Raw genomic sequence first — 10,489 nt, 5'->3', positions numbered from 1 at the left:
AGTAGAAGCATGCTGGCTTTTTGCTTTTGGGCTCTCTTCCGTTACTGCTGGCCGTTACTGTAGCCTACGTGTAACCGAGATGATGAGTAGTAGCCCTTATTTTTATTGGATGCAGAGTCTGTATATCCTAGCTAGTGTAATATGAATTGGAATTGCAAAATAGGCGTTTGACTATTAATTGGTCGGACTGTGTTCCTTGGCTCAGCCGAGGAGTAGAAGCATGCTGACTTTTTGCTTTTGGGCTCTCTTCCGTTACTGCTGGCCGTTACTATGAGTACAGTAGTCACTATTCGGAGTACTGACAAATAGTTTTATTAGATAGTAACGGCAGATAGTAACGGCAGAAGATCTCAAAATGGAATTCAGTAACCACAAAAACTCCATTGGTTTAGTATACTATAGTACAGTATACGACGTGAATTTACTCCTCCTCCTCCTCCTCCTTCTCCTCCTCCTCCTCTTCTTCCTCCTCCTCCTCCTCCACCTCCTCCTCCTCCTCTACACGAACCCCGACAATGAAGCCGTTGAGGCTATCCTCGTCCTCATCATCGTCCTCCTCATCCTCTGATATAACCACCTCCACTTCTTCACCATCATCATCAAAATCTACCAGCCCATCTTCAACATCAGCATTGCTGTTATTCTCCCACTGCTTCACGAACTCTTTGATATTATCAGGGTTGCTAACCCCCCAGCAAACTCTTCGATCTCCTTCCTTGAGAGTTCGGGCATAAGGATGTTGCCAGCAAGGGCAATATTGCGCTCCCAGCGCTCAATGACTGGGACCATGTTGCTGGCCCAGATATCCTTTAAGGTATTTTCTTCACCGCTGTCGCTAGTCGATGTCTTGCCAGTCTAACCATTATGTTAGATAGTATCGTCATGTTTTAGCTATTACTTACAGCTTTGCCTTCGCCCTTTGGTAGGGCCTTCAACTTCTCCTCCAGCTCCTCTGCATTAATGGCCGCAATAGCCGCACTCTCATCATTAATAGCGGCTGTGAGGCGGGAATTGGCGTCAATACCACGAGCAGTGCGCCTGTCCATGATATCCTGCTGCGTTGTAGCTAACACGGCAGCTTGTTCATTGGCCGTAAGGCCCTCCCAGTCATCTTTACCCTGGCGGGTACGGCGTGCACGGCTCATAGCCTAGCTTTGCTATCAGCTCTAGAACAATTGATATCAGGATGGTAGGATTGTTATACCTGTCGGTCCGCATTCTGAGCGAGCTCAATGGTGTGGGCAGTAGCTGCAATGACTTCCGCGCGTCTCTCCTCATATGACTTCGCAGTGGCTGGAGACGACATGGTAAAGTTGCGTTAGAGACGATTTGGAGCTGATGAGCATTACTATAGGGCGTTACTGTTAGCACTGGCTTTGATTATACTGTTGTGAGAGTACTTCAATGTGCTAACAAGGCGGACGTCTTTTGAAAGTAGGGGCGCAACTACTTACTGGTCGGGGTCGGTATAGTCAATAAATTTGGAAATCTAAAAGGAAGTTAATAATCAGAGGTAATCAAATGTAAGGGTGGTTTCTTTGCTAACTTACTCGTACTATTCTTTGTTATTGACACGTCCGGATTTGGAACAAGAAACGGAGTTTTTTTTGTTTGCAACAACACTTAAGCGCCCTTACTTCGAATTCGATCCTAACTTCTACAACAATTCTGAGATAACGCGTCTAGCAACATTGGTAAGTTCAATCTTCTTTACATTTGATTTAACCCTACAGTAACGCTGTAGAGTAACGGTATTGTGTTTATTTTACTAATATACAAGTTCTAGCAATTTTTCCTTCTGTCACCAACCTTTGTAAGTTCACCCCTTTTGTTCTTTGGGCGTTACAACTACAGTAACGCCCAGCAGTAACGCCAAATTGCTACAATATGGCAAATTAACATGTTTTAGATATCGCTCTCGCTCACATCTGTACCATGGCTCGCACCAAGCAAAAGCCTGAGCGCCACGGTAAGTATTCCACCCTACCCTACAAGCAATACAAGGTTACTAACTCAACAAACAGTCGATATTCACAAGACTGCGCGCCGAGCCCGCCAAGAAAAGATCTGGAGCTACAATGCCCAGAAAAGGAACTGGGAGCGGGATCACCCTGGCTCCAACTTCCCACAACAAGCCCCTCGCCCTGTCCCTCCTTTGAGCAAGGCTTCTGTCAACAGTATGCTATTCTTTTCTAATAGAATATTGTTCACACTACTAACTTATATGAAAGAACGGATCGTCGCCGAGATCCGACACTACCAGAAGTCGGCCGCCCTCATCCTCCCCAAACTCCCATTCCAGCGTCTTGTTCGTGAAGTCGCGCAAAGCTTCATGTCAGACCTCCGCTTCCAGTCTACTGCCATCTGTGCCCTCCAAGAGGCCGCTGAGGCCCACCTTGTGTCATACTTCGAAGGTAAGCTGTCTCTATGAACACCTACAAAAACTATACTAATAGTGCGAAGGGGCCAACATGTGCGCCATCCACGCCAAGCATATCACCATCCAGAACAAGGATATGCAGCTTGTGTCCTGGTTCGCCAATTCTCGCAGCATTAGATAAATTAGTGTGTTCTTGTATAAATAGTCAATTGATGATTTCACAACCTGTCTTTAGTATTTCAGTCGTGACAGTAACGGTATACAGTAACGCTTAATTACATAATTTATGATGAAACTGAAGTTCATTATACTATAACTTAAATATAAAAATATAAAATAATAACGTTATGCAAATGTTAACTATATTAATTAATAACTATTAAATTAACGTAACCATATAATATTTATCAAACTATAGTAATAATTAATAGTAACGTTAGTAGCTGCTATTAATGCTTAATTAAACTCATATCAAATATAAGTCATAACTAATTGACTACTCTATGATCGATTTTGATTGAATAATATGATATCACTTGTAAATATAATATCACGTGTAAATATAATCACGTGTAATTATTTAACAGTGTGTAAATGGAACTATTATAGTTATACTATTTTCAACTTATACCTCAAAATGCATGTACAGTAACACTTAATAGTAACGTTATTAATATTCGATTGCACTTAAAGCTATTCCTAATAACATATCATGTGATGACATGTGGTGGCCCCCACTTATAATGTAAAAGACTGGACTGGACCGGACTGTTCTTAGGAAAGACCGAACGGTCTAGTCTTTTAAACAGTCCTCAATTTTCGCAAACAGTCCACACTCTAAAAAAAGACTGGACTATTATCAGTCCGGTCTTTTAAAGGGACCTCAACTTTAGCAAACAGTCTACACTCTAAAAAAAAGACTAGAATGTTATCAGTCCGGTCTTTTTGTCTCACGGTCCAGTCCTAAAAAAAAAGACTGGACCGTAAAACAGTCCTCACTCAACATTAAAAGACCGGACCGGACCGGACCGTGGCCAGTCTAGTCCTCCTTGTGAATCCCATATTTGTGAATCTTGTTTTGTACGAGTTGAAACCACGCATTATATGCGTTAGGATCTTCGCATTGAACTTGCTAATAGTCGATCTTTCGATTAAAATGAGTATAGAGTTGTGGTTGTCATCATACGAAGTTAGAAGTCTACTTCTTTCTAACGCGTCTGCCATTGCATTTAGTAAGCAATCGATTTGCCATATCTTTAACAGCACTACATCGAGGAGGAAATGCTTATGAATCTAACTTAAGAATATTTTGATAACAACTTCTTCTAATATTGTCAATTTTCTAGACTTAACTAAAGTTGTATATCATGTAGGTTTTCTAGTGTGTTGATCTCTTAATGTTGTACAAGGAAGATGGTAGATTCGCGCAACACAAGTTACACTTAATTTTGGGTTTGATTAAAGCACCTAACGTGCAAGAATCATTCTTCGTTCTTCGTACGAAGTTGTCATGTTTAAAAAAAAAGTTATTTGAGTTAAAAAGTCAAAAGTACAAAGCTAAGGAATAATCAGCAGTGAGCTTGTGTAGGTAACTCGCTTGTCAACTACATTAAGCTATTAACGTAGGTCGTGGCATATTAACCTATCATTAATATGGTGCGCAAAACCAGCTTAAAAGCTCAAGAACGTGAAAATCTATTAGCTCAAGCAGTTATTAGAGTTCAATCTAGTATATACAAATCCTCATATGCTACTGCAAAGGCCTTACATCTTAGGCCAGATACTGTCTTAGACCGTGTCATTAGGCGACGGCCCTTACAGAAAGAGGCATGGCAACAACAGCAACTTCTCAAAAAATCAAGAGCAGACCCTCTTAAAGTGGATTAAGGAGCTTACAGCAAATGGCTACACTCCTAGCCATCGCATATTACGTGAGGTTGTAGAGGACGTGCGCTCAAATAGGTGTCGGGTCTTCTAGGTGAGTTGGGTAGATGTGGTGGTTAATAAACCAAGTGAAGCCTACTTCCTAAGCTCTGCCCCCTAAGCTCCTAAGCTCCTGAGCTTCAGGACTCAGCTAATAGACTCGGCTAACTAGCGGCTTGGCAGACCCCATCAAACCAACCGGCTTAGCAGCAAACCCGAGTGACCTAGCTGTCCCGACTGTTATGATTACAGCTCACAGCTTGTCACAGCTTGTTACAGTTGTTATGGTTGTTACGGTTATTACGGTTATTACGGTTGTTATGGGGATTACGGGTGTAGCCTTAGCCACCAAGGAAGCAGACAACTGTATGTTATGAGGAATAGCCTCATCTTCCTTCCTTCTTCTTCTTCTTCTCTCTTTAGATTCAATCTAGATTACTTTTCCTGGACTGGCATCATGACCTCTATGACCATCGTAACACCGACCAACTTAGCAGACCTGACCAACTCAGCAGACCTGACCAACTTAACAACCACAATGTAATGGTGGGTGCACCTGATGTGAGAATCTAGCCACCCAAGGAAGGGATGATTTTACTAAGATGTAATGGTGGGTGCACCAGATATGAGAATCTAGCCACCCAAGGAAGGGATGAATTTACTAAGACAACACACTGTCTTAGGAAACAGAGCCAAAGGGTTGTAGCTTAGACTATTCCACAACGCAGCAATCAGGTGTATGATGTGGTGAAGTGGTTTAGACAAGTTGCAACAAATGTTGAGTCTGAGAACTCAGGGGTAAGTCAGAGGTTAGCACCTCACTGACTTTTCAAAAACAGAGAATAACAAGATGAATGCTTGGAAGCTTGTAAAAGACGTGGAAGTATGTGATAGTCGATTTACTGTATTGCCTGCTTGCCCTTTCTTAAGGAAAGGGCAATCCTATTTATGCCAAAGGAGTGTAGTTCTCTCATTTTCCATGACTTTCCATGACTAACCAGGCTTGGTAAATGTATTAGAAATCAAGTGCAACCCACAACTAGCTTGCTAATCATGTAGTGAATGTAAGAGAATTCCATAGAACCATCTCTTGGGTTCCTAGCCTATAGGAAGTGAAAAGGAGGTCCAAGGTCAGAGTACCTATAGACAAATTATGTCATAACTTAACCAATCTTGTGGGTAACTAAGGAGCGATGACGTGTAATGAATCATAGAGGGTTGTAGAAGCTTCTAGAGCTATCGTTCATGTTCCTAGGCCTCTAGTTGGTAGAGATATGCCATGTGGTAGTATTGGCCCACCCCCTTAAGGAGGAGATTTTCTTAATAACTTGTTCAATGAGTGTCCAAATGATATGCCGTGATGTATGTAGCATAAACAGATGTAGTAGAAGAGTTTGCAGCAATCGTTGAGTAGTATTGCTTCTGTTGTTGGTGTGATAAGCCAAGATATGTATGGTGACTTGTAGGTTTGAGGAGGAGATTTCCAAGTTTGCTCTTGAGTTTGATAGCAAACTGAGTGCAACGAATGTCAGTATGACAAGGAGGGGGGTAGTGTAAGGATGCCTTCTCGTCTCTCATTCTAGGGAGTAGACTCCGGGTAGCCGCGGGGTCACGTGTGATCATTTGGGTGGCCTAACTGAGTCGGAACCGAGTCGGATGGGTTTTGGATACTTGAGAAAATCGACTGACGGGGTTCCCCATCATCTTTTTTGTATCCTTCATAGTAGACCTATAGGATAGCATCCGTTTAGCCTCCGACTCGCACTCTCATATGCTATTACTGTGAGCTGGGTGCCCTGTGTCCTTACACACTTCAAAGTTCCTTGAGGTTGCCGGAGTAGGTGTTAGGCAACTTGACACGTATGGTTTCCTAAAGTTCTGTAATGACTAGTTTAGCATTAGGCATGTCTTCATCCTTAGGTGGGAAAACCAAAGAAGGCATTAGCGTAGCTAGAGTTGGTGTAGCTAGGGTTGGTGTAACTGTGGCAGCCTTGACTTTTTCCTTAGATCCTACAGCTGACATGTATGGTTTCCTAAAGTTCTGTAATGACTAGTTTAGCATTAGGCATGTCTTGGCGAGATCAGATTGGTTGCCATGGTAGCCAACATAACGTTGGGCCGGAGCTGGGACGAAACCCATGATTGCCAGACTCAAGAACTCCTACTACAAAACTTTGCCCGCAAGAAATCCACACCTCAAAATACAATTAAAGTTATTCTGCTCTGATTGTTTTGCGTTACTATCGCGAAGTACCAAGTCACCAAACACCATATCTACCCGCCATTTGTGTAAACAAAGGCGAACGTACTAATCAGGGACCAGCGTTGTACCCGCACAGCTACAAGTCAAGCCGACCGAAACCCTATGAACGTAAATCAAATACAATTTGACAAAAACATCGAAATAAACACACATCAACTTCATAGGCGGCGCCGCCATGCGTCTGCGAACGCTAATACCCGCACTCTCGGCACTCCTCCTCGCCCCTCTTTCAACGAGCGCCTCTCACTTCCGCGCCTCCTCCTTCTCTGCCGCATACCTCTCCACCACCACCTCTGACTCCCTCATAAAGCGCCAAAGCTGCCCCGCAGAATACATACCCTGTGCCAGCCTCTCCGCTCCCAACTCCGCCTCGAACTGCTGCGCCGCCTCATCCGTGTGCGCCCTCGACAACGCCGGCAACATCGCCTGCTGCCCCCTCGGCTCCTACTGCACCGGCATAATCCCCATCGCGCCCTCTCCGATCACATTGCATACAGGCCCTATAACCTCCGCCCCGACACAAACGCAAACTGCGGCCCCAGCAACGGGCTACGTCCCAAACACATTATATCCCTTTCCGATCATCTTCGCCTCGGGAACAAACTTTGGTGATAAGGCGCAGTGTGAGGCAGCATATGAGTCATGCGCAGGGTACTATCAGCAGTGCACGCAGCGGCTTGGGGGTGGGGGAGGAGGATTTGGTGTCACAGTTGCGGGACCAGGGGGTGGGATAACGGTTGCGGGAGGGACGGGCGTGAGTGTGGGGATTGAGAGTGCGACAAAAATCTGTTCATCTCTGAGTAGGGAGGCATGTCCGGGAACAGCGGCAACGTGTACGGCTGCTGGGGCCGGCACGGCGAATGGGCTGGGGGTGGCTACGACAACGCCCAGCCAGACGGGGTTTGCTGTTGGTGATCCAGGGGCTGGTGTGGCTGCTGGAATAGCAGTTGGGAGGTGGGGGATGGGGGTGGTGGTTATTGTGGGGTTGATTGCTAGTTGGGGGATCTGATTGAGAGGAATTTTTGGATGTTGACGGCGATGGTAATACGCAGAAACGAAACGAATGACGACGTGGACATGTATCATGATCGAGGTTTTGCAGCTACGGCGTTCTGAGCTTTGTTAGCGGGTTGGACTTACAGCGTTGATTGTCCAGAACAGAAGACCAAATAGGCTGGGTCTGCAGCATCCGAATTATGTATATTTTGGAAGGAGCTACATGAGCGAGATGGGCATTTACTAGATCGATATTATAACCTCTACGGAATATCATTAAACGATCTTGGCATAATTCCCATAAGTATGACTTGTAAACTATACCTTGACGTTCAATCACCTCGATAAACAGAGTCCGTGTGAGCGTGAACGTTGAATTGCGTATATAAAAAGACCTTTTGTTTAATGTAATGACAGGACAGGATGTCTCTAGGCAATCTTGCTTCTGCACCTCTCTTGTTACAGCCCCCGATCTCTTTGTCTTGCTCCTAGAAGAACCTTTCACTACAGCCACAATAGCCTCAATAGCATTTCTCAACCATACAGCAGCATTTAACAGCACACCCACCATATTCACAAGCCGACTCTGTACACCCATCGTTAACCTTTATCCTCGTATTATAAAATCCAGAGATAACTTACTGGCACCAGCAGCGCAAGTAGATCCGCCAAAAAATGGGCAACTCGCGCTCTGCAGAGAGATACAGTGCGAACACACATTCGAACCGTTGCCGAGCCAGCAGTCACGTTTGACCAGCCCATCGGCGTCACGGGCAGCCATTTCGATAGGTGTAGGAATTGCGATGACTGTCAAGGTAAGGAATGCGAGCACAAGAGTTGTGAATGAGAAGTGCATCTTGTTGGTAGATAGATTTGGAAGATTTGTTTGTTGAGAGTTGGCCTGCTTGTTTGTGTGCTCAGATGGGGTTCGCTGTAGTTCTTGATTTTGATGCCAGTCATCAATTAACAATCTTCTGAACTACATAGTGTTGAGAGGAAAGGGGGCTGCGCTCTTGGATTCGGTGATTGTTGCCCCGGAGGAACATAATCCCCAAATTATACCGGGTTTTCAGTGGTCCAGAAGCCCGGCCAGATCCTTGTTAGACACAAGGCAACCATGGTCTTATCACAGGTCTTATCCTCTGCATCTCACGCGGAATATCAATGACGCCTAACGGCTCCCCGATTGGCTTTTGGGTTCAGCTGAGTATTTAGCCACCAGTTCAGTCACTGCCTGAACTCTGGCCCTTAGATCGTTAGGGTATTAAGGGTGACTCCGAGGCCTACAGATACAATGCGTTGCCCCGTTAGATAGTGTGGTAATTCAATTGATCTATTTATTCTATATACTGTCTTTACTGTGAGGCTTCCTGTTCCGTTCTGGTAGAAGTGATAAGTTCCAGCCGCCTAAGACACCGACAATTCGCGCCTACAGGTTGTCTATGGGCCAGTTGAATTACTATCCAAGCTTTAAAGGCGGGGATGATGTGTCCAAGGTAGTAACTCACGAAGTATGTAAACAAGGATGAGTTAGATATGTATATCTTGACGTCCAAAGTCTGTGTTCTATGGAGTTGTGATTTAATCGCACCCTGTTTGCCCTCTTTTTACTAGTGGCTCTCGTACCAGTCCAGCTCCGGTACGAACAACACCTGTCAGAGTACAATATACACTATATATTAAGGGCCGGACCTATCCGCAGGGTAGCACCATACATCCCTACTATATTTAGGAACCTTAAATTCACAGTGACGGAACTCTAATGTTCTGGATTGAGTTTAGCCGGATTTCGAATTCAGGAGTATTGGCACCGGATTCTGGAACAATGGAGTATTGGAGCTGGACCACCTCCGAATTCTAACATGCAGGGTTGGTCTAGCACCCAAAGGGTCCATGGCTTGACGGAGACGACGGTACTTGGTAATTAAATACGGCAAATCCAGGTAGTGGTGGCATGGATTTTCCCATATTTCTTGTTTAAAGATATTTACCTTAAATAGGCACAAACTGATGTGCCTATCTTCTCCTCCTCTGCTTGTGCAGACGGATTGCGGTTGGTGGGTGCAGGATGCGCCGTATTCTGATGCGTAGAGGTGGGAATACTTGGAATTCAGCCATACTTTTGATTAATTGTTAATAAATGAGATGGTTCTACTTTACTTGTTCTATTATCCAAAAACACAAAACGCGGCATGATGTTCTAAACCGGGTAAAAATGCTATAACTATGTGATATCTCATTGCCAAAAAGGGAGGGTGCAATTTTTTCATTTCCGTCTCCGCACGCCCAAAATTTATAAGAAGAAGAGGATGCTGCATGTCTTAACGGCTCACAAGTCCTTCTCCTTCTAATCTTTATCTGGTTCTCAGTCGAAACAGTAACTATGAAAGCCAACTTGCTATTCTGTTACTCCCTCTTGGGAGTAGCCCTTGCGGTAACATGCCCTGACGATACTGGAGTCAACGGTTATGCTACCGTCAAAGGCGGCACAACTGGAGGTGGGACTGCCACAGCTATAACCGTCACCAACTTGGCCGACTTCAAGTCCAATGCCGCAGCCTATGGCAGTCGCGTCATCATCGTCAAGGGCACAATAGATACTGGCTCCGCCATTAACGTTGCAAGTGACGAGACCATTAGAGGCTATGATAAAAGCGCCACCATTATCGGAGGATTCTCCATGAACGAGGTCTCAAACATTATATTTCTCTCTCTGTCTGGCCATCTGTTTGAGGGTGATAAGCTGTAGAAAAGCGTTGTTCCATGTTTAAGAGTTTAGAGAACTCCTTAAAAAAGTTTGAAGTGAAAACTGCTCCCCTATCTGAGATCCAGTGTCCAGGAATTCCATGATATTTAAAGACCACCTTGAGGAATAGCCACGCAAGTTCAGAAGCTGTGATAGTCTCATTGCAAGGCTCAAAGTGTGC

The 10,489-nt window shown here is 44.7% G+C and overlaps 2 protein-coding genes across 2 annotated transcripts; one reads left to right on the top strand and one right to left on the bottom strand.

Moving 5' to 3' along the window:
• Nucleotides 1-6,453: 6,453 nt before the first annotated feature.
• On the bottom strand, nt 6,454-7,652 carry VC83_02582 (uncharacterized protein; the record flags this gene model as incomplete). The annotated part of the gene is made up of 1 exon (XM_024466241.1): nt 6,454-7,652. One exon carries the CDS (start codon nt 7,650-7,652, stop codon nt 7,224-7,226), a length of 429 nt encoding a protein of 142 aa, XP_024326278.1. The 3' UTR covers nt 6,454-7,223.
• Nucleotides 7,653-9,945: 2,293 nt separating this feature from the next.
• On the top strand, nt 9,946-10,311 carry VC83_02581 (uncharacterized protein; the record flags this gene model as incomplete). Its single annotated transcript, XM_024466240.1, has 1 exon — nt 9,946-10,311. One exon carries the CDS (start codon nt 9,946-9,948, stop codon nt 10,309-10,311), a length of 366 nt encoding a protein of 121 aa, XP_024326281.1.
• Between the last annotated feature and the right edge of the window lie 178 nt (nt 10,312-10,489).

This window comes from Pseudogymnoascus destructans, assembly GCF_001641265.1.
Source record: "Pseudogymnoascus destructans isolate 20631-21 unplaced genomic scaffold scaffold_5, whole genome shotgun sequence".
Classification (NCBI taxonomy): Eukaryota; Fungi; Ascomycota; class Leotiomycetes; order Thelebolales; family Thelebolaceae; genus Pseudogymnoascus; species Pseudogymnoascus destructans.
The sequence above is the reverse complement of the archived record's forward strand: the minus strand, read 5'-3'. Positions and strand labels throughout refer to the sequence as shown.